At 38.4% G+C, this 25,611-nt stretch overlaps 1 protein-coding gene across 4 annotated transcripts in view; it reads right to left on the bottom strand.

The window, feature by feature from the left end:
• The window catches only part of OSBPL9 (oxysterol binding protein-like 9), a 164,788-nt gene that overhangs the window by 93,255 nt on the left and 45,922 nt on the right, over window positions 1-25,611 (bottom strand). For all 4 annotated transcript variants that reach the window (XM_010849699.1, XM_010849714.1, XM_010849722.1 and 1 more), the window contains exon 3: window positions 17,167-17,245. In XM_010849699.1, coding sequence (XP_010848001.1) covers window positions 17,167-17,245 — 79 coding nt within the window. The remainder of the gene's footprint in view (window positions 1-17,166; window positions 17,246-25,611) is intronic.

The following is a 25,611-nucleotide window of genomic DNA, read 5'->3' as shown; positions in this document are numbered from 1 at the left end:
GAGTAAGCATCTTTTAATTTCAAGGCTGCAGTCATCATCTGCAGTGATTTTGGAGCCCCCTAAAATAAAGTCTGTCACTGTTTCCCCATCTATTTGCCATGAAGTGATGGGACCAGATGCCATGATCTTAGTTTTCCGAATGTAGAGCTTTAAGCCAACTTTTTCACTCTCCACTTTCACTTTCATCAAGAGGCTCTTTAGTTCTTCTTCACTTTCTGCCATAAGGGTGGGGTTGTGTACATATCTGAGATTATTGATATTTCTCCCAGCAATCCTGATTCCAGCTTGTGCTTCTTCCAGCCCAGCGTTTCTCATGATGTACTCTGCATAGAAGTTAAATAAGCAGGGTGACAACATAGAGCCTTGACATACGCCTTTTCCTATTTGGAACCAGTCTGTTGTTCCATGTCCAGTTCTAACTGTTGCTTCCTGACCTGCATACAAGTTTCTCAAGAGGCATGTCAGGTGATCTGGTATTCTCATCTCTTTTAGAATTCTCCACAGCTTATTGTGATCCACACAGTCAAAGGCTTTGGAATAGTCAATAAAGCAGAAATAGATGTTTTTCTGGAACTCTCTTGCTTTTCTGATGATCCAGCGGATGTTGGCAATTTGATCTCTGGTTCCTCTGCCTTTTCTAAAACCAGCTTGAACATCTGGAAGCTCACGGTTCACGTATTGTTCACCTATTGTTGAAGCCTGATTTGGAGAATTCTGAGCATTACTTTTCTAGCGTGTGAGATGACTGTGATTGCGCAGTAGTTTGAGCATTCATTGGCATTGCCTTTCTTTAGGACTGGAATGAAAACTGACTTTTTCCAGTCCTGTGGCCCCTTCTGAGTTTTCCAAATTTGTTGATATACTGAATGCAGCACTTTCAGAGAGGGATGGAAGGAGGCAATTTTGAGAAGTTGAAGCCAACTACTAGTTCATGAGGATAAATACAGTTTGACTCTTAAATAATATGGGTTTGAACTGCATGGGTCTACTTCTACATGAATTTTTAAACAGTAAATACTGTAGTACTACACAAATCATGGCTGTTTAAATCCAGATTTGGGAGGACAGATATAGAGGAACCACAGATACAGAGGGTTGGCTAGAAATTATAGGTAGATTTTCAACTGCTCAGTGGACCAGTACACCTACCCCATATCTTGTTCAAGGGTCAACTGGAAAGAATGTCAAAAATACTTTCACTGACTACCAAAGTTAAGAGTTATTCAGAAAAAAAGAATGCTGTTACAGAATCACTCAACTTTTGAATTAGGCAATGAAAGGAAAGAGAGGGGGAAAGTTAATACATGTTAGAAAATTCAGGAAGAAAATGAAAGCAGGGCAAGTAAAAAATATATATATATATAATAAAAGAGAATTTGCTACCTAATTCTTTTGTCTACTTCCAAAGTGCTGTGCTGAGTCACTCAGTTGTGTCCAACTCTTTGCAACCCCATGGACTGTAGCCTGCCAGGTACCTCTGTCCATGGGGTAAACAAGGCCAAAATAGGTGTGGCCTAACAAAGTGACAGAATCAATCTAAGAAGAAACTATTACGTTATTTTATGTTATTTTATTATGTTTATATGATTATGGTACTTTAAAGAGAGTTTTCTGAAGACAGGTATTATTCCTTATACAGAGAGGATAGGGAGACCCTTTAGACTTAAACAAAATATATAGGGAATTCCCTGGAGGTCCAGGGGTCAAGACTCTGCACGTTCACTGCTGAGGACGTGAGTTCAATCCCTGGATGGGGAACTAAGATCCTGCAGGCTGCACAGCGTGGCCAAAAGAAAAAAATGTAATATATATGCAAATAGGTCTTCAGTACATAAAGTACAGTAGAAACACTGCTGCATTATAATCTTCAAAATATTCCCAGTGAACAACCTTTCTGAAGGCTTCACTCTTTGTCCCCAGTAACTCTCCAAGGAAATCTGCTCAAGGCACAAAGCTATCAATAAGTTACTTCCTTCCTTCTCTATATTTAGCTGTAAGCTCTTAATATAATATCCTGACCTTTCTTTAGGAAAGTATATATTTCCAGACCAAGACTGCAATATAAACTTGCATAACCTCAGTGCATCTCACATGATTTAACGCTGACAAAACACAGTCTAGATATAGTAACATGTCATTGATTCAGCCCTACCTACAATTTAGGACTTAAATGATTTATACCAAATCACTATGCTTAAACCGACTCACTAAGTACAAAGTGTAAATAACAATAGAAGAAATTCTTAATGATGATAAACATGCTAAAAAAATACATCATACAACAATGTTAGCTTAATTCTAGTGTCCACAGATAAAGCTAGAAAAGGGCATTTCTTTTCAGATAGCCTATAATTCAGATTTGCTTCTCTCTGTCTACCATGAACTAACCTGTTCATATTAGTAAAATATTACATTTATGGCACTACCCTGACTTATTTCACTAGCCTAAAAATTTAGATTCCTGAAAGGAAAGGACTCCAGTTAGTTCACATTCAAAAGTGCTGCAAGATGGCTAGAAACTTCCACACAGAGAACATGGTCAAGAATTAATTTATATACTTCAGTCGTATTCTACTCGTGGTCTTCCCATTAACAAATCAGAGTACACTGTGTTCTAGTATAAGTCAGATATTGATCCCCAGGTGTGAGCACTTCTTTTCAAGCCTAAGTTGCTGACCTTCTGATACTTCTTAATTGAAGACTATTTTTCTCAGGGATCTGAAGCCCTGAGGCTTCCTTCAGTGGGAGAATATCACCTGTTTTTCTTAAACAATTGCATTTACCCTGACATAGTCCAAAATTACGTTTTTATAAAAAAAAAATATATATATATGTGTGTGCATTGAGGGCATGTGTCCACAGCAGGTAGGCACTGGGGACACTGCAGTGAAAAAGACACAGTCCTTAATACATCTGAAAGAACAGTGCTGCCATCCTCCCATTACTCTGTCAGAAAGCCTGGGATAATTCTGCACTCCTTTCCCCCTATCTTCTTAGAAACGGTCACCAAAATCTGCCTGTCATATCCATTTTTCTGTGTTTATCCTCTCTGGGGCACTCTTATTGCCTTTGTTCAAGACCCCATCACCTCCTACCAGAACCTCTGCAGTAAGCTCCAAACCAGGCATCCTGCCTCCAATCTCACTTCTCTTCAAAGCATTCCACAAACAGCTCCCAGTGTTCCTTCTAAGCCACAAAAGGGATCATGACATTTCCATGACTAAAATAACTGATGTTTCTCGCTAACTTATAGAAAAGGGGTTTTAGTTTATCATTCTGGTATATGAGACCTTTGATGATCTATCTAGTTCCAAACAGAACTCAAGCTCCTTTTCCTCACCTCCAATGTATTCTCAAATGTACTGCACTTCCTACATTTCTTTTTCATCCTTCCAAGCTTGTACACATACTTTCCCTTTATCTGGAACGTGCTTCTCCTTTCTTTCTGTGAAGTTTGGTAAATGTTCTTTCTTTTCACTTCTCTTCCTGCCTGACTACATCTCATTTGAAGTATTTTCCATCCTTCAAAATCCGTATCAAAACCATCTCTTCTGTGACGTCTTCCTGCCTCCATCAGTTCTCTTTTCTACATCTCAGTACATCTCTATCACTTTTACATTGCACTGTAACTAGCTGTTTCAAACTAAATCACTTGGATAAGTGATTTAGCACTTTCTGCCTCAGTTTCCTCAAAACTATTTCTTAGGGTTGTTAAAAGAGGGAAATGAGAAAACACATGTTAAGCTCAAGCTGCTATCCTCATTGTCATCTTTCTAGTAAATATTCCCATAGTCCTTCCTCCTACTAAACTGAGAGCTCCCTGACTAGCAGGGAATCAGCTTTCTATCCCTCATATCGTGCTCTTGCCTGTGGCACTTTCAAAAACCTAATTTGGGTTACCTCTAACCCAAACCCTTAGCTAGAAAAAGGAGAAAAGGGAAAACCAAAAACAGCAGCAGAATGATCATCAGCAACTTCATAAAATAAAAAACAATAATAACAACAGCTACTATTTTTTGAGCACTGCTATTTATCAGGCACCATATTGAGTATTTATATACATTTTCTCTAACAGTACAATTCTGGAGCTTGGTATTACCATCCTCCTTTTACTGATGACCCCCTGCTCCACATTTAGGTTTCTCAGGGAGGCAGGACTTCCTCTGCAAAGGAGGAATAAATATTGTAAGATATATTGGCCTATTTTCCTCAATAACTTGAGCATGCTATCTCAGTTGACATATTATGAGAACTCTGCAATCAGAATAGAAGTAAAATTAAACAGGGTACAGGTCAATGTGTGTTTGATATGCTGCCTTTAAATCCATACAGAGACATTCCTGAGACTCTCTTCAGCCACACTTCCAAGCCTCCCTCACACTTGGTGACAGACTGCTCACCTCATGCTTCACACTAGTCTATTTCGACCAATATCCCAGTTCCCTTGCTTCAGTTGGGCCACTGCCAATGACAGCTGACAACTAGCAACTTGTATACACACTAAGCACAGGAGAAACTATGCCAACCAAACCACCGGGTAGCATGAAAACCCTAACTACCGTCAGAGTAGGAATGTTGGATTATTCAGAAGAGAAAACAGAACTGAAGTCATAGCATTGTTGTTGTTTAGTTGCTAAGTCACGCCTAACTCTTTGTGATCCTGTGGACTGTAGGCTGCCAGGCTCCTTTGACAGAAGGATTTCCCAGGCAAGAATACTGGAGTGGGTTGCCATTTCTTCCTCCAGGCGATCTTTCTGACCCAGGGATTGAACCTGCATCTCCTATATTAGCAGGCAGATTCTTCACCACTGAGCCACCAGGGAAGCCAGAAGTTAGAGCTGCAGGGAGGTTAAGGCATGGTGAAAAGAGAAGTCAGTGCGACTAAGAGTAAAAAGGGAAAAGAGTTGTGGAGAAGTAGCACTGTATAATGAAGATAGCATGGGCCTGAATTCAGGCTCAGCAACCTCCCATATGTGGTACCTTGGATAAAAACTTCTCCAAGCCTCAGTTTTCTTTTCTATAAAATGGGAATAAAAATACCTATCTCACAAAGATATGTGGGGGTACATATGAGGATTATGGTGCCTAGCATCACATTAACTGCACTCTAAATGTTTGCTCCTTTCCACTCCATTCCCTTCTTTTATTCATCAGAGGCTCACTTCTAGAATAGAATCACCTCCAGAAAAGATTTCTAGTCAATCACTCTCTCCAAGACTTAAAAAAAAAAAATCCCATTGACATTCATCCCCACTTGACTTAAATCATCCATATACAAGGGCTTAGCTTAAATCTTTTTTATATGATCCACTAATTCCACCCACTAGGCAGTCCCATCCAAAGCAGATATATCCTCATTAAAGTCACCAACCCAGCAAAGATGCAGCTTCTTTATAGTTTACCTGAATTCTAATTATTTTTCCAGAGGTATGAGTCAAATTGTCTTAGGGTTCTCCAAGTTTAATATTAACAAAATGCAATGGTGAAACATAACCTGAATTTATATGCTGAAACAATGTTACATGTGGAGTACACTGATTAAAGCCACCACAATCATGAGAATGTTCATAAACTACATGCAGTGTTAGTGAAGGAGGTTGAAAGGCCAAAGATAACCTTGGCAGAAGTATGTATTTTCTTAGGGAGTTCACCATCGAGTTAGCTAAAAGGTGACTGCAGTCTAGACACTATTAAAAGATACCGCTTTAACTCTTGGATATTTAACCTGGAGTCAGAGAACTACCTGAAAGTGTGCAAGCAGGAAGATTCCTCTAGAATAATGATTTTCAAAATGTGAGACCCTTAAGGATAGGGGCTTAGCTTTGCTCACTACTGTACGCTCAGGAAACAGCCTAGTGCCTGGTATACAATAAGCATTCAATTATTTGTTGACAATGAAAATAAATGAATGGATGAATAAAAAGAAAGAATGGCTGCAATAAATTGAACAGTGGTATTTTCTCAAAGTTCCTAGGGCACAGATGTAGGCCCTCAACCCTTTGACTTTTACCAGAGCAACTATACCTTTTTCAGTCTCACATCTAGGCTTCTAAATAAGGTTGCACATGTAAAATGCTTTTATTAAAAGTTTGAAAAACAGAGAAAATCTAACTATCACTGTAATTTCCTTCTCTGAATTCCTGTTATACTTATAAGTGTATATAATTTAATGCTCACTATGCCCTAAGTCATGGGGCTTCCCAGGTGGAGCAAGTAGTAAAGAACCTGCCTGCCAGTGCAGGAGACATAAAAGACATGAGTTCAATCCCTGGGTCAGGAAAATCCCCTGGAGGAGGGCTAAGTCAGTTTTGAGTCCCCAAAGTCTCCTGAGGAATGAGACTACATTTTACATAAGCAGTGCTGGCCTATTCAACCTTCCATATAACCTGTACTTTCTTATACACCGACTCCTCAAAGAAAGTTTTAATTTTCTTACATCAAGCAACAAGTGGACATTTTGCACCAACACACAGTGCAAAAGTGTGTTGCAAAAGCCTGCCAGGCAACAATTAGTTCTTATAGCGTCACCACCTCCACTGGAAGAGCACTGCTCATGCAACTATTTTAATATATTTCACATTTATTTCACCATTCTTTTAATTAGTAGAAAAAGAGAAAAATTAAAGTGCCAATAGGGGTGACAATTAATATAAACTTTATAAACATAATGGAGAAATCAACTGAGAAATCATTAGGCATGCTAAAAGCAGTAAATCTTGATCATCAATAGGACACTCCTTAGACTTTAGCCCCTAAGATTTTAGTCCATTGCCTATACGTTCATTTTTAAAAGAAAGGTACAAAATGTATGAATATGTTTTATGAATAAATGTTATGTCTAAAAGTCAAGGTGTCATAAGGACTTCATAGTATGTGGTGAGAATGCACCCCCTTTACACCCTGCAAGTCTGTTCAACTCAGTTTCCTTCCATGCACATTTTCAGTTATACATTATACATTAAAGCAGGGAAATGCTCTTCTTTATATATCTTCATTTACTCTGCACAATACTACCTACCAGCAACGTGTTCCAAATTAGATAAAAAGATTACTTAGCAAGATATAATGAATGAGTCTACCCTTTCAAAAAGGAGAGTATAAGAAAAGCATGAGCATACCACCACCAACAAAAACAAGGACAGAAGAATGAGTAATTGACCAAACAAGAAATAAACACATTTTATTCTTGAGGACACTGGGTTGGTATTCTTTTAAAATTAAAATGCCAAATGCTCATGGTGTGATGAAGCAGAAGGGAAATATAAATTGACAATCTCCCTTGAAAGCTACAGGGGAAGGTTTATATAAGGAATAAAGTATTTCAGGAATATTAAAATATTTATGTTTTTTGTTCTGACAAGTTATTTTATGAATCTATCTATCCTAAGCTAAATAGAGATTTGGCTGAAGACTTATGTATGAGGATATTCAACACAGTATTATTTAATATAGAGAAAAATCTGTACAATACAGATGAATGGTTAAGTATGATTATTTATTAAATCATATAACACAAACTATTAGAAATCCCATTTTCTTAGATCATTCAGTGTCATGGGAAATTTTTCATAATATAATATTTAAAATTGAGTATGGAAATTTATTTACACGGAATGACTCAATTTTGTAAAATTCACACATACAAACATATACTCTCACACAAAAACTGAAATATCAGAAAGGAATCCATAAGCATGTTACTGATAATTATCTTCTGGTATGATTATGGGCGATTATTAGTATCAGCTGTATACTACTCTATTTCCCCAAATTTCTACAGTGAGCAGTTATTAATTTTACTACTCAAAAATGATGAAAAAGGAAATGGTGGGATAAAATGTAAATAATTAAGAAAAAAAAATTATATATCAACTAATCCTGGCTATTCAGTAAGCCAAATAGTCCACAATTGGTTAAATTTTGATAAAATATAATTTCAGAAATTCAGGGAGGATCACAAACAGAAAGCAAATTAAGAAGAATGGTACACCACTGAGATCCAATTCTCCTACAGTAATGTAACAAACTCCCAATACATGAATTCAGTAGCATTTCCCCTCCTGATGCCTAGTGAAATTATAACATCTAACTAGAGAATTAGTTATAGGGGATTTATTTCCCTTAAATGAAATCTATAAGCGGTTATTTTGTTTTGAGGAGGGGTTATCACATAAAAATAAAAACTATAACCACAGAAGGAAAGTTTTTTAAGTCTGTAATCAATAGAATAATGGAATCTGTTTACTAATGATAATGCTGAGATGGTTATTTTTAAAGCAAAAGACTTGAACTTATTTTTAAAGCACAAGCCTGCAACTATGAGTTAAGTCTTTTCTTCTAAATGATTAATGATACAGATGTGTCATGCCATGTTGATTGATGTTAATGCAGTAAGGGTTGCCCTAATATCCTTGATCAATATAACATTTCTAAATTAAACAGTTTCCTTCACCACTGGGCTGATTTATAGTAATTTTGCATTTTAATAAATAAGCAAGCTCTAATGGACTGAGCTGAAAAGGTCAGTGATCAGTGCAACAGATGACTCTGCTAGACTTACACAGGTCCTAAAGGTTCTTCTAATTTAAACACTTTTTATTGTTTAAGACTGTTAAATTTTGTCTTATGCAAATTGTATTGCTTTAAAGGTATACCCAAATAAATCTGCAAACAAATTTCATATTTAAATCACTTTGAAAACACACTGATTAAAGAATGCCTTTATTAAAATCCTTTGAAAGTAAAGGATTATTTTATAATGAAAGAATATCACATATTGCTAATTTTCACCTTATAAAAATTTAGATTTTTTTTCCACACACCAGGTTTACTTAAGGCAAGAGACTCCTTCTACGTAGGTTGTCGCTGTTGTTTGGTTGCTAAATTGTCTCCAACTCTTTTGTAATCCCATGGAATGTAGCCTGCCAGGCTGCTCTGTCCATGGGATTTCCCAGGCAAGAATACTGGAGTGGGTTGCCATTTCCTTCTCCATGGGATCTTCCTGACCCAGGGATAAAACCCTAGTCTCCAGCATTGGCAGGTGGATTCTTATATGACTGAGCCACCAGGGAAGCCCTTAATGTAGGTTCCTGTGCTGTGCTCAGTCGCTCAGTTGTGTTCGACTCTTTGCGATGCCATAGACTGCAGCCTGCCAGGCTCCTCCATCCCTGAGGATTCTCCAAGCAAGAATATTTGAGTGGGTTGACATGCCCTCCTCCAGGGTTTATGTAGGTTGCTGCTAAGTCACTTCAGTCATGTCCGACCCTGTGCAACCCCATAGACGGCAGCCCACCAGGCTCCGCCATCCCTTGATTTCTCCAGGCAAGAACACTGGAGTGGGTTGCCATTTCCTTCTCCAATGCATGAAAGTGAAAAGTGAAAGTGAAGTCACTCAGTCATGTCCGACATAGTAAAAAACAATCTAAGATCAAGGCCAGGACCCCTGACTTTCTGTATCTTCTCACACATATAACTTGGGGATACTTACACCTAGTATATAAGGTTATGAGAATAAAGCAGAATAACAACACGAAACCCTGGATCCAGATCAATGATTACCAAACTTCAGTGTGTGTCAGAAAGGACTCATTCCCAGAGTTTCTGATTCAGCAAGTCTGGGGCTCAGCCTGATATTCTGTGGTCTCAACAAGTTCCCAGGTGATGCCAGTTAGGTTAGCCTGGGACTGCACTTTAAGAGCTACTGATCTAGACAGACGTAGGCACAATCTACTAATCCTGGGCGTTTAGCTTCTCTGAAACTCAGTTTTTCTGATTCTAAAACTGGAAATATAACTACCTCATTGGGGAGTTTAGGAATTATGGAAGTAATGTACATTGCCTGTTAAACAGAGTGCCTAGTTTATAAGACATATTTAGTAGTAGCTGTTACTGCCACTACTGCTATTTCTACTAAGCAACGGAATATGTAGAACACCACAAAAAATTTTAATTGCATTAAAATTGGCAATGCAATTGCCAATGCAATGGCACCCCACTCCAGTATTCTTACCTGGAAAATCCCATGGACAGAGGAGCCTGGTAGGCTGCAGTCCATGGGGTCACTGAGGGTCAGACACGACTGAGCGACTTCACTTTCACTTTTCACTTTCATGCATTGGAGAAGGAAATGGCAACCCACTCCAGTGTTCTTGCCTGGAGAATCCCCTGGACGGGGGAGCCTGGTGGGCTGCCGTCTATGGGGTCACACAGAGTCGGACACGACTGAAGTGACTTAGCAGCAGCAGCAGCACTGTAATTTGAAGTTTTTTATATTTTACACCAATTCCTTTCTAGATAAAATTATAAGTTAATTATAAACTAGTTGACAAATTTCTATAACTTTTTTGTAGCATCTAAGAGAATGCCTCTAGAGCACAACTGTTGGTGTTCAAATTCCATTTCTGCCTAATGTTACCTACATGTACGTGGCCCCCAGTTTCCTTACCCATAAAATAAAAATAATAGTACCTACTTCATAAGGTCATAAAAACTGAAAGGGTTAAACTACGTAAAACTCTGAATAGTATAAAATAAACCTTTGATAAATGTAGCTATCATTACCATTATTCCAATACACTATCAGTAACATTATAAATCATTATATACGTATATAAAAGCATTAAATAAATATAATTTTTGAAGGTAAAATTCAAATAACTGGATATCTTTCTAATTAGTACGAATTATGGTCTATTTAGTCTTTTATTAAGTTGTCACATATGAACTGCCAATATGTAACTACTTTTGAATGATAAAAACAGTATGTACTTTCATATGGTTGAAGCTAGTAGCTTTCACCTCAACCTCTCTGATCATTTCTTTGAGCCTGTTGATGGTCCCACCCTAGTATACTGCCAGGTTTGGAGGCTCTCTTCTCATTCACATCTGCCAGAAGGTTCATAACCACCACTACCATAGTTTTAACCACAGACTAAAATATTTAGGTTTTAGCTAGCTCATAGATGCATTGCATTGGTCTACGTAATTGTTTTTTAAAACTGGAAGATTTAATATGCACATATTCAAACTCTTGCACATACAAAAAAAATCTGGATTTCTGGCTTCTCTTGAAAAACTGGACAGTTTTCTCTTGAAAACATTGGACAAGCATTACCAAAAGTCTACAACTGTCTGGAATTAAGTACCAGCTACCCCTTCAAACAGGGCATAAGCTCTCCAAATCGCTAGTTTTCAGTCAGCTTTACTCTTCACTCCTTTACATATCTGCCTAGCCCTGAAGCATTCAATTTTCTAAATTCTATTAATAATTCTACCTTCCAGTAATATGTTGATAACCACTAATCTCCATCTTCAGCCCAGGAAGGAAGGCATGCATGTTCAGTTGTGTCTGACTCTTTGTGACCCCAAAGACTGTAGCCAACTAGGCTCCTCTGTTCATGGACTTTTCCAGGCAAGAATACTGGAACGAGTTGCCATTTCCTTCTCCACAGGATCTTTCCAACCCAGGGACGGAACCTATGTCTCCTGTGTCTCCTGCACTGGCCAACAGATTCTTTACCACTGCACCACCCAGGAAGCCCAGACTTAGACCCAACTGGCATCACCATCAACACCTGTATGTCCCAAAGACACCTCAAATTTAAGAAGTCCCACACCATCTCTGTTCTAGATTCTCTACTTCAGATGTTGATAACATCCAAACAAAATAGTAAGCCACATCCTTCTTACACCTTTACTACTCTCATTCTCTCAGCTCCCATTTCCCAAGCAACCAACAATTCCTAAAGATTTACTTACTAAAAAAATCTCAAGTCTGTTTTCCTCTTCTCCTTTCCCATTACCAATGGCTTTAATCCACTCAGGGCCTTAAAAATCAAGGCTCTTTATCTAGAGAACCATGTCTTACTCTATCTAATCTCTGCTTAAAACTCTGCTTCATTGGCTCCTACCAGACCTCAGGATAAAAATAAAACCCTTTCATATTAGATGTAGGCCTCTGCCTCAACTCCTGTCCATTGTCCTAATGGTACCAAACATTCAAAGTTCTTGAACACATGTGGTAGCATCATATTTCCATACCTTTGCAAATGCTACAACACCCCTCCGCCTGGTAAACTTCTCTTCAGACTTCAGAACTCTACCAGGTAGAGGAGGCAAGGAAGGGGAGGTGAGAGACAGAGCTTGGGGACAGGGACTTCTAGTTTTTATATTATATAATTCTAGACAACCTGAAATTTTTTAGAACTAGAATAATTTTAAGTTGTTATTATTTTAAAAAGAATTACTTGGTAACAAGAAAAACTCTGCTCTTTGTGAAGTACTGACTGTCTCTTTTGCCTCTCCATTATTTCAGTGTCCTATACATATTTCTACTACTGGAGCATATTTCATACTACATTATAGTTACTTCTTCACAAGCTCGCTAACATCCTGGCTTATGTCTTATTAACCTGTATACAGTTCTGAGTACAGGGAGTTACACATACTATTCATACATTAAATGTTTGAATGCAACAGCCAATCTAATGGATACCAAAACTGCTATCCACACAATGTCTAGCTAAGAATCCAAATGCAAACAACTCTGGCTGACTGAGAGAAAAAGGAATCATTTTTTGCTCTTATCAGAAGAGCCAGTTTATAAAGATGAATTGGCAATCATTTTCTTTTTAATCTCTGAAAAATGACATAATGAAGCTGTAGGTTTCAAATCTGTTTAAAGCTCTAACATGCAAGGACTGTAATTTCAATTATTACCTAAAGAGGGGAAAAGGAGTTTTGTTTGTTTGTTTTTCAAAACTAAAGTTAATTTAAATTAACTTTGTTTTGAGAATTTTATGATATTTCTTTAAAATTGTAGCTACTCTGAAATATCAAGCTACCAGAACTGAGAATCATTATAATGAAAAATTATCTATTGTTTCAGGAAAGTTTGTTCTCTTCATGGCACCAGTCCTCTTTATGATTAACAAAATATGTTTCAGGATACAGGACCTGTAGGTCAACTAGAGTCAAACCACAGTGGAAATGAAGATGATGGATAACATTCTGTCTACATATATACTATACACTTGACTTTCTTGTTACTATGGATGAATTGTCTATGCTCTGAGCCAAATGCAATGCCCTCCCTGTGTATTAGGTGTCATCCTGTCTTGCTGTCTCAAAGACACCGATCTAATAATTTTCCCTTTTCTCTCTTGTGTCATCGACTTTTCCCTCTCTACTGAGTCACTACCAACAGCATAAGAATGGCATGTCATTATTGCTCTTATCTTTAAAAAAACTTATTTCCCTCTCCCAGCTACTATTGTATTTCTCACCCTCCCTTTATAGCAGAACTTAAAAGCACTGTCTGTACTCTTAATTTTAAATTGCTCTTCTCAAGGTTATCAATAGACTTAATTGTTAAATCTTGTGATTATTTCTCAGCCCTCAACTTTCTCAATCAGGAGCATTTGACACAGTTGCTGATGCCTCTCACCTCCAAGAAACACTTCCTATCTTGGTTTTCTGGGTACCACATTCACCTGGTTTCCTTCCTCTTTTTTGGTTGATTCTTTTCGATCTCTTTTGCTAGTTCCACTTCTCCTCTGTGCTTCTAAATAAATGTTAGAGTGTTCCAGAGTTCATTACTTGGACCTCTTCTCTTTTCTCTCCATACTTCCTCCCAAATTCTCACAGCTTAAATACCATCTATATGCCAATGACTCCCAAATTTATTATTTATTTAAAGCCTGAACTTTTCTCCTAAACGCCACACTTCAATTGCCTACCTGACATCTCCATTTGGACATTTGATAGGCATCTAGAACTTTATTATAAGAATGTCCAAGGCTAAGCTCTCGATGCCCACCTGTCCGCCACCCCCAACTGGTTCCCCACTTCAGTTAATGGCAACACCCGTCTGGCTCAAGTCAAAAATATGGTGTCATCCTGTCTTCCTACTGTCTTTTTTTCACATGCTACAGTACGACCTTCAAAAAAATATAATACCTAACAAGAAACTACTACTTAGCAATATAAAAGGAACTACCAATACATGCAACAAGATGGACAAGCATTAAAAACATACTGAGCTAAAATAAAGCCAGACAAAAAAGAGTACATACTGAAAGATTCTATTTGTGTGAACCTCTCCAAAAGAAAAACCTAATCTTTAGCGATAGAAAGTAGATCAGTTGCTGTCTGGAGCCAGGGGCTGGAGTGTAGACTGACAAAAGAATAAAAGAATCTTCTGGATGACAGAAATGTTCCAGATCTTGACTATGGTAGCAGCTATATGAGTAAGTAAATTTGTCAATATTCACTGAATTTTATAGAGTATACATTTTATTGCATATTAATTATACCTCAATAGAGTTGATTAAATACACATGCACAATTCAACCATCTCTCACTACCTCTCTACTCCCACTGCTACCATGTGGGAGCCGCCATCATCTCTCTTCTGGATTACTCTAGCCTCCTAATTAGTTTCTCTGCTCTGTTCCTGCCTCTTGCATTTTATTCTCAAAACAGTGCCCAGAGTGATAACTGTTTAAAAATCACATCATGTCACTCCTCTGCTTAAAATCATCTATAATGGCTTATCTCAGTAAAATTCAATGTCTTTACTGTGCCATGTAAGGCCTCATACAATGTTACCTCTTAGACATCATCTCACACTACCCTCCCCATGATTATCCACACTCCAACCAGAGCGGGCCTCCTTGCAGGTCTTCAAATACGGCAGGCACACCCTTTTGCACTTACTGTTTCCTTTGCCTGGAGTGATTTACTCTTCACCATCATCCCCAACAAAGCCATATAAGCTTGTTCCCTCACTTCCTTCAGGTCTTTCACCGAAAGGCATCATCCCAATGAGTCTCCCTAGCCATCTAAAACTTTAAGCCACCCCCTACAAATATACACACACTTCTATTTCATTTTCTTCTTTCCTGCATTTTTTTTTTTTTTTCTTGCCAGGACTTGGCACTGTCTTATTTCCTTATATTTTACCAATTTATCTTATTTATTGGCTTTCTCATCTACCAGATTAGATGCTACAGAGGGGAGGAATTTTATATTTTGTTCACTACTGTATCCCCAGAACTTGAAATAATACCTAAAATAGATGTTGAACAAATTAGTGGATCTAAACAAATTCTAGCTTTCCCTTTAAGAGTTGAAAGTAAGCAGAATTTGTTTTATAGATGTCTCAATTGATACTTTTCACTTGCTTCAAAAAATTCTGTTATATTAAACTTTAAAAAGTCAACACATTTACACACATGCTAATGTATATCCATCTTAACTTGCTTTCAATTCTAATCAAGAATATAAGACCTTAGACATGGAAAATTTCATCAATTTTTCAGTAAACTTATGAGCAAGGACCTATGAAGGCAAAATAATTCTTATTATGTCCAAGAATATAAAGAATATTAGAGTTCTTTACAAAAACCAAATAATCTCATGTTGTCTGAGACTTCCAAAACTATTACAGTAGAAAATAAACTAATGAATCCAACAGTCTCAGAACTAAGTATCCATTTAAAAAATACATATAACATTTATCCTTGTCATTTAAATGATCATTAAAGGAATCACTTGTTTTACAAGCAAACAACATAAATACAGAAGTGTTAAAGGGAAGATCAGTTTAACATAAATAATTTAAATTAGAGAAGGGAGAGGTGCCTTTACTCTAGAGGCCTGAGTCTCCTCTCCTTTAAACAGGCAAACAATACAGCTTCTGAAGTCCAAAGAAGATGTCTTCTTAGTAACTGCAGAGGAATTTCATACTGCAGTCTTTACCTGTATCTAGCAGCTACTACTTAAAATACGTTGAAGTATTCAAGTTCATTCAAGTAAAGAGTTCCACAGTGTGGGTATTATCTGGTTTCACTGATAAGCAGCATTACATATTTAACCTAAAAATAAAGGCCACGGACTTTCTTAAACTAAGATTTTAAATGTTTTATGAAATTAAATGTAGTAGAAAATTTCAAGAGAGTATTAGTTAAAAGCAGTTCTGAGTAAAGAATATGACCAAACATAATAAATACTCTAAGAATGCTTTTTCCTAAAAGCATTAGAGATATCACAAGTGAGTACATTGGCTTGTTTTTATTATATATAAGCTGCATCTTTCATTTCTATGTGCCAACAAGACAATGAAGAAAAATTACTGCAATATACTATCCTAATACAGAAGGACAATAGCTGTCTGAACATCTCACATATCTGGTCACTGTTAGACTTCATAACCAAAACATTTTTAAACAATAAACTGATTTACTATTTTTTTTTATCCTGGTATACCTAGCATCTATCACAGTGCACTGTCACTTGTAGTTCAGAAAAAGTGCAAATATTCTCAATTTCTAAGTTTCTTGGACTGCTTTAAATATAAAATAGAGGTTACTCTCAATAGACAAAAATAGCAAAAACATTAGTATCAAAGCTAATAGACACTCCTAACAGATGAGAGTACATTATGACAGGATCATTAAAACTGACTTTTATTTGCTGGTTTAGAGTTTTCAAAGCAAGATGAAATGAGAATGATCATCCAGTACCTTACCCTTTCTACCGGTGAACCAGAGCATGCAATGCCGAAACATAGCAGTGGCAGATGGCATTTGGTGTTATTAACTATAAAAAGGATAATAGCAGAGAAATGATGGCTGGCAGACAAGACACAGAATGCAGATGAAATGAATGCAAACTTGTAGTTCTTGAAGCAAAGCAAAACCTTAAGCCAAAGGCTGCCACTAGCTTCAATTTAATTTATATTTTGAGTTTTACAGGGAAAAACACTGCAACCTTCACAATCAGTCTTTAGACTCTTCATGCAGAAGGAGAGCCATACTCCTCGATAAAGAAGGTCAGCAACCTTCTGTAAACACAAGCCAGGAGCAACAGCAGCAGCAGCAGCAGCAGCAGCCCATTACTCTCTCCCCTCACTGATTTTTATCGTTTAAATTTTTAATCTCCAACTGCAGCCAGATCCACAGATGTTTCAAAGAGATCTGTATCCGCTGCAGATACGATTAAATCCCTGCCTAACCTGCAGTACCACTTCATCCAGAACGGTCCTGTGTACTCGTTCATACAGGATCAGTTGTAAAAACCATTCTAGTCATCCAGCAAACGATCCAAAGGAGAAGGAAAGAAGCAGTTGGGACTGTGAAGAGAAAAAAATCTCTTCTTTCAGCTCACCCTGGAAATGGAAGGTTTTCTGATCAACAGTTATTGTGAAGGTGCTGTCGTCCTCATCGTCTATACCAATCACAGCTCCCTGTGAAACAAAGAGCAAAATCCCAATAAGGCAAACAATGACATCAGCAATATTCGCTACTGCTACAGCCCTGGAATGCTCAATGCACCGACGACACTGGAAGCAGGCTAGACACAGAAAAGGGAACCTGAGACTCCAGCTTTGCTTACAGAGGGGGGTGGCAGAGCTCTGTTGGAGTCTGCAAGGGTACTTTCTACTCTTGCTTAGGGGCATGGATATGGTGAGGACGAGGGGATAAACATAGAATCTAAGTCTAGAACCTATTTAAAACCCAGCCATTGACCCTTTCTGAGTTTTTGATTGCTCTCTAAAATGGGAGTCACCTCAGTTATTCTGAGGCTTAAAGAACACTAGTGCTTTTCATTAGGCTGCTTTTGTGTTATATTTATTAGTAAAGAAACACCAGGTGACAATTGCTTCAAAACCCTGTCCCAGTGGCTTCTTCCAGGTGTGTGCTGCTACTGTACTTCCATATCATACTGTGATCATCTATGTCTGCCTTCTCCCATTGAATTGCTATGAGATCTAAGGACTAATTTATTTTGAGACATGGCATTCAAGTACACACTCAGTATATGTTTTTTTAAATAAAAGCATGAACAATTCTCCAAACGAGAGGGCTAAGGTAGGCCTGCAGTTATAAGTTGCTTGTTTCAGGAAGGTGGATAGAGTGGGTTTTAAACTTTATCTTTTTTTTTTGTATTCAACTGTATGCAGCCATATTAAAACAATATAAAGCTATGAAAAACAGGGAGCCTACTGGTCAGTGTCCTTAAGAAATAAGGTTCTTGGGGTACTCTTTCTACCCCCTTCTGATGCCTATGTCAAAAGCTTTCTCTATCTCCTTTATACTTTAATAAAACTTTATTACACACACACACACAAAAAAAAAAGAAATAAGGGTCTTAAGTATTCCAAACAGAATAGCTAGAGAACATGACACAAGTACAACGCCCCACGTTGGTGACTAAGAAGCAGTTTACCACTGACAAAACCAGGACCTGGTAAAATGGGACTGAAAGGACTTAAGGGGCCAAAATTCCAAATCTTGTGAAAAAAGGATACTCCTATCCCAGGAGTTTCAGGTAATAGAGTCCAATATTTACAGGTCACCCATGCCACTTTACTTTTGCACAAGACCTACATTAGTATAGCTCGTCCCAACTTATGATAGTTTGACTTAGAACTTTTCAACTTTACAAGTATGAAAGCCATAAATACTCAGCAGAAAGCATACTCTGAATTTTGAATTTGGGTCTTTCCCCAAGCAAGCAATACTCTCCCATGGTGATACTCTCCCATGATGCTGGGCAGCAGCTCCCAGTCAGCCATGTAATCACAAGGGTGCACAACAAACAGTGACAACCATTCCTGTATCCAATTAACCATTCTGGTTTTTAGTACGGTATTCAATAAATTACATGAGCTATTCAATGTGTGTGTGTGTTGGTCACGTTCGACTCTGCAACTCCATGAGCTGTAGCCCGCCAGGCTCCTCTGTCCATGGGATTCTCCAGGCAAGAATACTGGGGCTATTCAATACTATATTATAAAACAGGCTTTGTGTGAGATGATTTTGCCCAACTATAGGCTCACATAAGTGTTCTGAACATGTTTAAGGCAGGTGAGCCTAAGCCATGGTATTCAGTACATTAGGTGAATTAAATCCATTTTTGACTTACAATAGGTTTACTGTATGTAACCCCACTGTAAGGCTGTACCTGTTTTCACTTACCAAAATAAATTTGGAAATTTTCCAGAAAATAGGTGAAAAGCAAAAACAGCATTCAGCATTTGTTTTGCCCTAAGCCATTACAGAGGCAGCGCACACCACAAACAATAAGAGTAGAACCGCCAAGCTCCCCGCTCAGGAACTACACTTGGCATCTCAGCATCAAGTTGTCAGCTTTGAGCTGTATCGATGAGCATCTGGGCTTTATCTCTATTTGTTTTGTGTATATGTTAGGAAGCAGCATCCTAAGGTATTGCTTTTCTGCTTTCGCCATTTTGCCTTACAAAAAGTTTCGTAAGAATACTCGTGTTTTAGATAGGAGAGGAAACCTGTGTTCATTTCTTCTCAGAGACTGTCTGGATGAACCCCAATTCTATCCAAATCCCATCAACCTGCATTACCTTAGCTATTCCTCTGTACTATATAGACTAGGGATTTTTATAACTCTTTTCAGATACAGAAAGTGTATCCAGAATATAATGACTTACCCAGGTCATACAGAGTTAATGGCAGAACCAGAACCATTTGGCATGGTACCTACTTATTCTATGACAGCAAAAAAAGACACATCTTGGTGGGTAAGCATGTGTGGGAGCAACTCATTCAGGTTAATTTCATGGTTAGTGGAGTTAACCTTCTAACTTTATGATGCAGCAAATATCTGCTAAGTCATAACTAAATACAGCATATATACTGTTAATAGATATAGGCTTAGAATACATAACAATAGTGCCTCCAGTAGAGGAGCCAAAACATGTAAAGAGATGAATATACATAAAACAAGGCAAAAAGAGACCTCTACTTGGATGAACTTTGAAAACACGCTGAATAAGAAGCTTGTCACAAAGGACATACTGTATGATTCCATTTATATGAAAAAACAGGCAAATTCATAGAGACCAAGAATAGGTTAGTGGTTGCCCAGGGCTGGGAGGTAGGAGAAGGAGGTGGGGTAAAATGAGGAGTAATTGCTAATAAGTTTGAGTTTCATTATAGGGTGACCAAAAAAAAAATTCTAAAATTGAAATTGTAATGGTAGTTGCACCAAAAACACTGAAATGTCTACTTTAAATGGGTGAATTATATCTCAACTGTTGAGATATAATAACTGACCACCATCCCAAACTTGGGTTCTTTCTTTTTAGCCCCTTCATATAAATTCATCAGTTAACTAGTCAACTCAGAAACCTCTAGGTTCTAACACTTATTCTCCCTTATTCCATCACCACAAGTTGTGCTCATTCCACTTCCAAACTATAATGTCAAATTCTCCCAACTCTTCTTCATTCTATGAACTGTTATTGCCCTATTTCAGGTTTTCATCACTTCTTGCTTGATGAAGCAATCTGTCTTCAGTCTGGCTACATTTAGTCCACAGTCCTTGATATTGCCAGAATAGTATTTATAAAGCACAAGCTCTTATAGGAGCCTCAGATATTTAAAACTTTCCTTGGCTCTCCATAAACTATGAGATAAAGCCAACAATTCTTCATAATGCCATTCAAGATGGTTCAAAATCTGGCCCAATCAACATTTCTACAGCCACTTCTTCCTCACCTCACAGAGACCCTGTAGGTACTCAGCCTCAAGATTTCTTCTATGCACTGAAAGAAAACACCAAGCAATTTCACTTTTTCATGTCCTTCCTCAAGTTCAATTCCTACCATTTGCTAAACAAAAGCAAAACCCCACACTCCCACTAGCAACCACCTCCTTTCTTACAGCTTTCACCAGGAGGAGCTTTTTGAAAACTGCCCACACCTTAACCTTTCACCTACTCCTGGCAATTAGCTTCCCTTCCCACCTCTGCACCAAGTTTTACTCTCACAGCTCTTCAATACCTCTTTACTACATTAGAGTTTTGTCATAGAACACCGCTCTGAAGCACTGCTACTGCTCCTAACCACTTCCTTTTTAAAACTTGTTCTTTCAAGGACTCTTAATTACTTAAGTTGTGCTTCAGAAACATTTCTATCCAAGTATCTTTGGCAACCCATAGGGGAAAGAGCATTCTTTCTTGGTCCATTACACTTTTCCCCTCCTCTATCCAAATGCTTCTTTGAAGACTCTGGAACCTACCTAACCACCTCCAATGCCAACCCAGTCTTGCCATTGCCCTGAGCATTCTTCAGTGTATAGATGCACAATTCATCTGACACTCTGGCCTCTCAGTTTCTTGATTATTCAACTAAAATAAACTTCATTGTCATTCTCCTTCATTGACTCATTCCCATGGCAATTCCTTAGACCTGGATATCTTACCATATCCAATACGATAGCTATTAGTCACATAAAGGTATTTAAATTTTAATTATAATTGAGTAAAATTAAGTAAAACTTTAAATAAGTTCTTCGGTCATATTTCAAATACTCAATAGCCCCATGTGACTAGAGGCTATGAGACTAGACACTGTAGATACAGAACTTTTAATAATTGCAGTAAATTCTACTGGACAGCATTTTCCTTGACCTAGTCATTACAGAGAACTGAACCATAGTAAAAAAGTTAACACTGTCAGTTAGTGAACTGGCAGTAATAAACCAGCCACTATGATAAGCATTTTACATACATCACTTGAAAATAACGTTATACTGAAAGGTAAGCAGTCATGTACAGATGTGAGAGTTGGACCATAAAGAAGGCTGAGCACTGAAGAACTGATGAATCATGGTGCTGGAGAAGACTCTTGAGAGTCCGTTGGACTGCAAGAAGACCAAACCAGTTGATTCTAAAGGAAATCTACTCTGAATATTCACTGGAAGGATTGATGCTGGAATACTTTGGCCACCTGATATGAAGAGCTGACTCATTGGAAATGACCTAGATGCTGGGAAAGATTGAGGGCAGGAGGAAAAGAGGGAGGCAGAGGATGAGATGGTTAGATAGCACGATCAACTGAATGGACATGAAAATGAAAGTCGCTCAGTAGTGTCTAACTCTTTGCAACCCCATGGACTATGCAGTCCATGGAATTCTCCAGGGGCCAGAATACTGGAGTGGGTGGCCTTTCCCTTCTCTAGGGGATCTTCCCAACCCAGAGATCGAACCCAGGTCTCCTTCAGTGCAGGCAGATTCTTTACCAACTAAGCCACAAGGGAAGCCTGGCGTGCTTCCCTGGACATGAATATGAACAAACTCTGGGAGATCGTGAAGGACAGGGAAGCCTGGTGTGCCATAGTCCATGGGATGGCAAAGAGCCAGACACAACTTAGCGACTGAACAACAAACATATACACAAGTCTTAACTGTACAAGCTCAATAAAGAAACACTCTCCTTGTATCCTTTCCTAATCATTACCCTTGTCCTCCATCCCAAAGTCAAACAATATCCCTACTTCTAACATTAAAAGTAGTTTTGTCCGTCTTCATACAAATGGACTCATATCACATATTTTCCTTTGTGTCTGGCTTCTTTCACTCAACATGTTTGTGAAATTCATCCAAGAGGCTACATGTAGCAATGGTTTGTTCATTTCTATTGCTATATATAGTATTCTTTTGTAGGAATATCCACAATTTATCAATTTCATTGCAGATGGACATTCATGTTGTTTTCCAGTCTTAGGTTATTAGAATCATGCTGCTATGACATTGTCATTCATATCTTTTGTGTTTTATATATATATATATATACACACACATATGTTTATATTTCTAGCAGATACAGTGTAGGAATGAATTCGCTAAGTCTTATGGTATGCACACTCCAATTTTAATAGACACTGTCAAACAGTTCTCAGTTCACTTCAGTTGCTCAGTCGTGTCCAACTCTTTGCAACCCCAAGACTGCAGCACGCCAGGCTTCCCTGTCCATCACCAACTCCTGGAGCTTGCTCAAATTCATGTCCATTGAGTCGGTGATGTCATCCAACCATTTCATCCTCTGTCATCCCCTTCTCTTCCTGCCTTCAATCTTTCTCAGCATCAGGGTCTTTTCAGATGACCTGATTAGGTGGCCAAAGCATTAGAGTTTCAGCTTCAGCAACAGTCCTTCCAATGAATATTCAGGACTGATTTCCTTTAGGACTGACTGGTTGAAATTCCTTGCAGCCCAAGGGACTCTCAAGAGTCTTCTTCAACACCACAGTTTAAAAGCATTAATCCTTCTGTGTTCAACTTTTTTTATAGTCCAACTCTCACATTCATACATAAGTACTGGAGAAACCATAGCTTTGACTAGACAGACCTTTTTCAACAAAGTAATGTCTCAGCTCTTTAATACACTGTCTAGGTTGGTCATAGCTTTTCTTCCAAAGAGCAAGTGTCTTTTAATTTCATGGCTGCAGTCACCATCTGTACTGATTTTGGAGCCCAAAAAATAAAGTCTGTCACTGTTTTCATTGTTTCCCCATCTATTTGCCATGAAGTGATGGGACCAGATGCCATGATCTTCGTTTTCTGAATGTTGAGTTTTAAGCCAACATTTTTACTCTCCTCTTTCACTTTCATCAAGAGCCTCTTTAGTTCTTCTTTGCTTTCTGCCATAAAGGTGGTATCATCTGCATATGTGAGATTATTGACATTTTTCCCAGCAATCTTGATTCCAGCTTGTGCTTCATCTAGTCTGGCATTTCTCATGATGTACTCTGCATATAAGTTAAATAAGCAGGGTGACAAGATATACCCTTGACGTACTCACTGAGCCAAAAATACTCCAAACTATGGTGTATGGAAGTTTCGATTGTTCTACATCTTCACTAACACTTTTTTTACGTTAGTCATTCTGGCAGGTGAGTACTAGTAGCTCATAGTGGTCCTAATTATATTCCCCTGAAAACAACAAAGTTCAGTATCTTTTTATGTTCGTGACCATTTGGCGAGACTTTTGTGAAATAGTTCAAGTTTCTTGTCTATTGAATAGACTAGACTATCATTTTCTAATTATTTGTAGGAGGTTTTTTTAAAATATATCCTGGACATGAATCTTTCATTAGTTATGAATTAGGGAAATATATTCTCCCACCCTTGTGCCAGCCTTTATACTCTCATAATGATGTCTTTGGAGAAGGCAATGGCAACCCACTCCAGTACTCTTGCCAGGAAAATCCCATGGACGGGGGAGCCTGGTGGGCTGTGGTCCATGGGGTCGCTAAGAGTCAGACATGACTGAGCGACTTCACTTTCACTTTTCACTTTCATGCATTGGAGAAGGAAATGGCAACCCATTCCAGTGTTCTTGCCTGGAGAATCCCAGGGACGGAGGAGCCTGGTGGGCTGCCGTCTGTGGGGTCGCACAGTCGGACACAACTGAGACGACTTAGCAGCAGCAGCAGCAATGATGTCTTTTCATGAAGAGTTAACCTTAACATAGTAAAATGTATTGGTTTTACATCTATGGTTGTGCTTTCTGTATCTTCTTTAAGAAATCTTTACCAATCCTAATGCCATGAAAGTATTCTCCCATGTTATCATCCGGAAGTCTCTACATTTGGGTTTCAAGTGATGCGAACAGCTGACTCACTGGAAAAGACCCTGATGCTGGGAAAGACTGAAGGCAGAAGAAGAGGGTGACAGAGAAGGAGATGGTTGGATAGCATCACCAATTCAATGGACATGAACTTGGGCAAACTCTACAAGATGGTGAGGGACAGGGAAGCCTGGCATGCTACAGTACGTGGGGCCGTGAAGAGTCGGACATGACTTGGCACCTGAACAGCAACAATAATCAAGTGGAATAAGTCCCCCAACATTTGTCTTTTGGCCTTTATAAACTAACTGTAAATCAACATCACGACCACGGTCATAGCCAGTTCTCCCTAGAATGGCAGGTGAGAGAAGTTGCTATATCTACTGGGGTCTCTTCGTTGACTAAGACAGGAATCAAAAGTGAATATTCTTGGCCCTTTATAAGCTTTACAGTCAGCAGTTGAACAAGTTTTACACACACATACTCACTTATTAGGATACTGACTGGGAACAAACTGGGACTGCCATTTATTTAGGTCTTTTTTTTAATATTTATTTTTAATTAGAAGACAACTTCTTTACAATGTTGTGTTGGTTTCTGCCATATATCAACATGAGTCAGCCATGGGTATACATATAACTTCAGTGTTTGTAGTTTTCTGAGTAAAGGTCTTATCAGCCTATTGTTAATGTTTATTCCTAAGTAATTAATGTTTTGATGCTATGGTAAATGTTCTTGTTTTTAAAAATTTATTTTCTAATTACAAGTTGTTGATATATTAAAATAGTTTATTTTTGTATAGTGTCCTTGGATCTCCTCAGATCAGATCAGTCGCTCAGTCGTGTCCGACTCTTTGCGACCCCATGAATCGCACCACACCAGGCCTCCCTGTCCAGTACCAACTCCCAGAGTTCACTCAGACTCACGTCCATCGAGTCAGTGATGCCATCCAGCCATCTCATCCTCTGTTGTCCCCTTCTCCTCCTGCCCCCAATCCCTCCCAGCATCAGAGTCTTTTCCAATGAGTCAACTCTTCACAGGAGGTGGCCAAAGTACTGGAGTTTCAGTTTTAGCATCATTCCTTCCAAAGAAATCCCAGGGCTGATCACCTTCAGAATGGACTGGTTGGATCTCCTTGCAGTCCAAGGGACTCTCAAGAGTCTTCTCCAATACCACAGTTCAAAAGCATCAATTCTTCAGCACTCAGCCTTCTTCACAGTCCAACA

This window comes from Bison bison, unplaced genomic scaffold (assembly GCF_000754665.1).
Source record: "Bison bison bison isolate TAMUID 2011002044 unplaced genomic scaffold, Bison_UMD1.0 scf7180017851016, whole genome shotgun sequence".
Classification (NCBI taxonomy): domain Eukaryota; kingdom Metazoa; phylum Chordata; class Mammalia; order Artiodactyla; family Bovidae; genus Bison; species Bison bison.
This window is presented reverse-complemented; position numbering and strand designations above follow the sequence as displayed.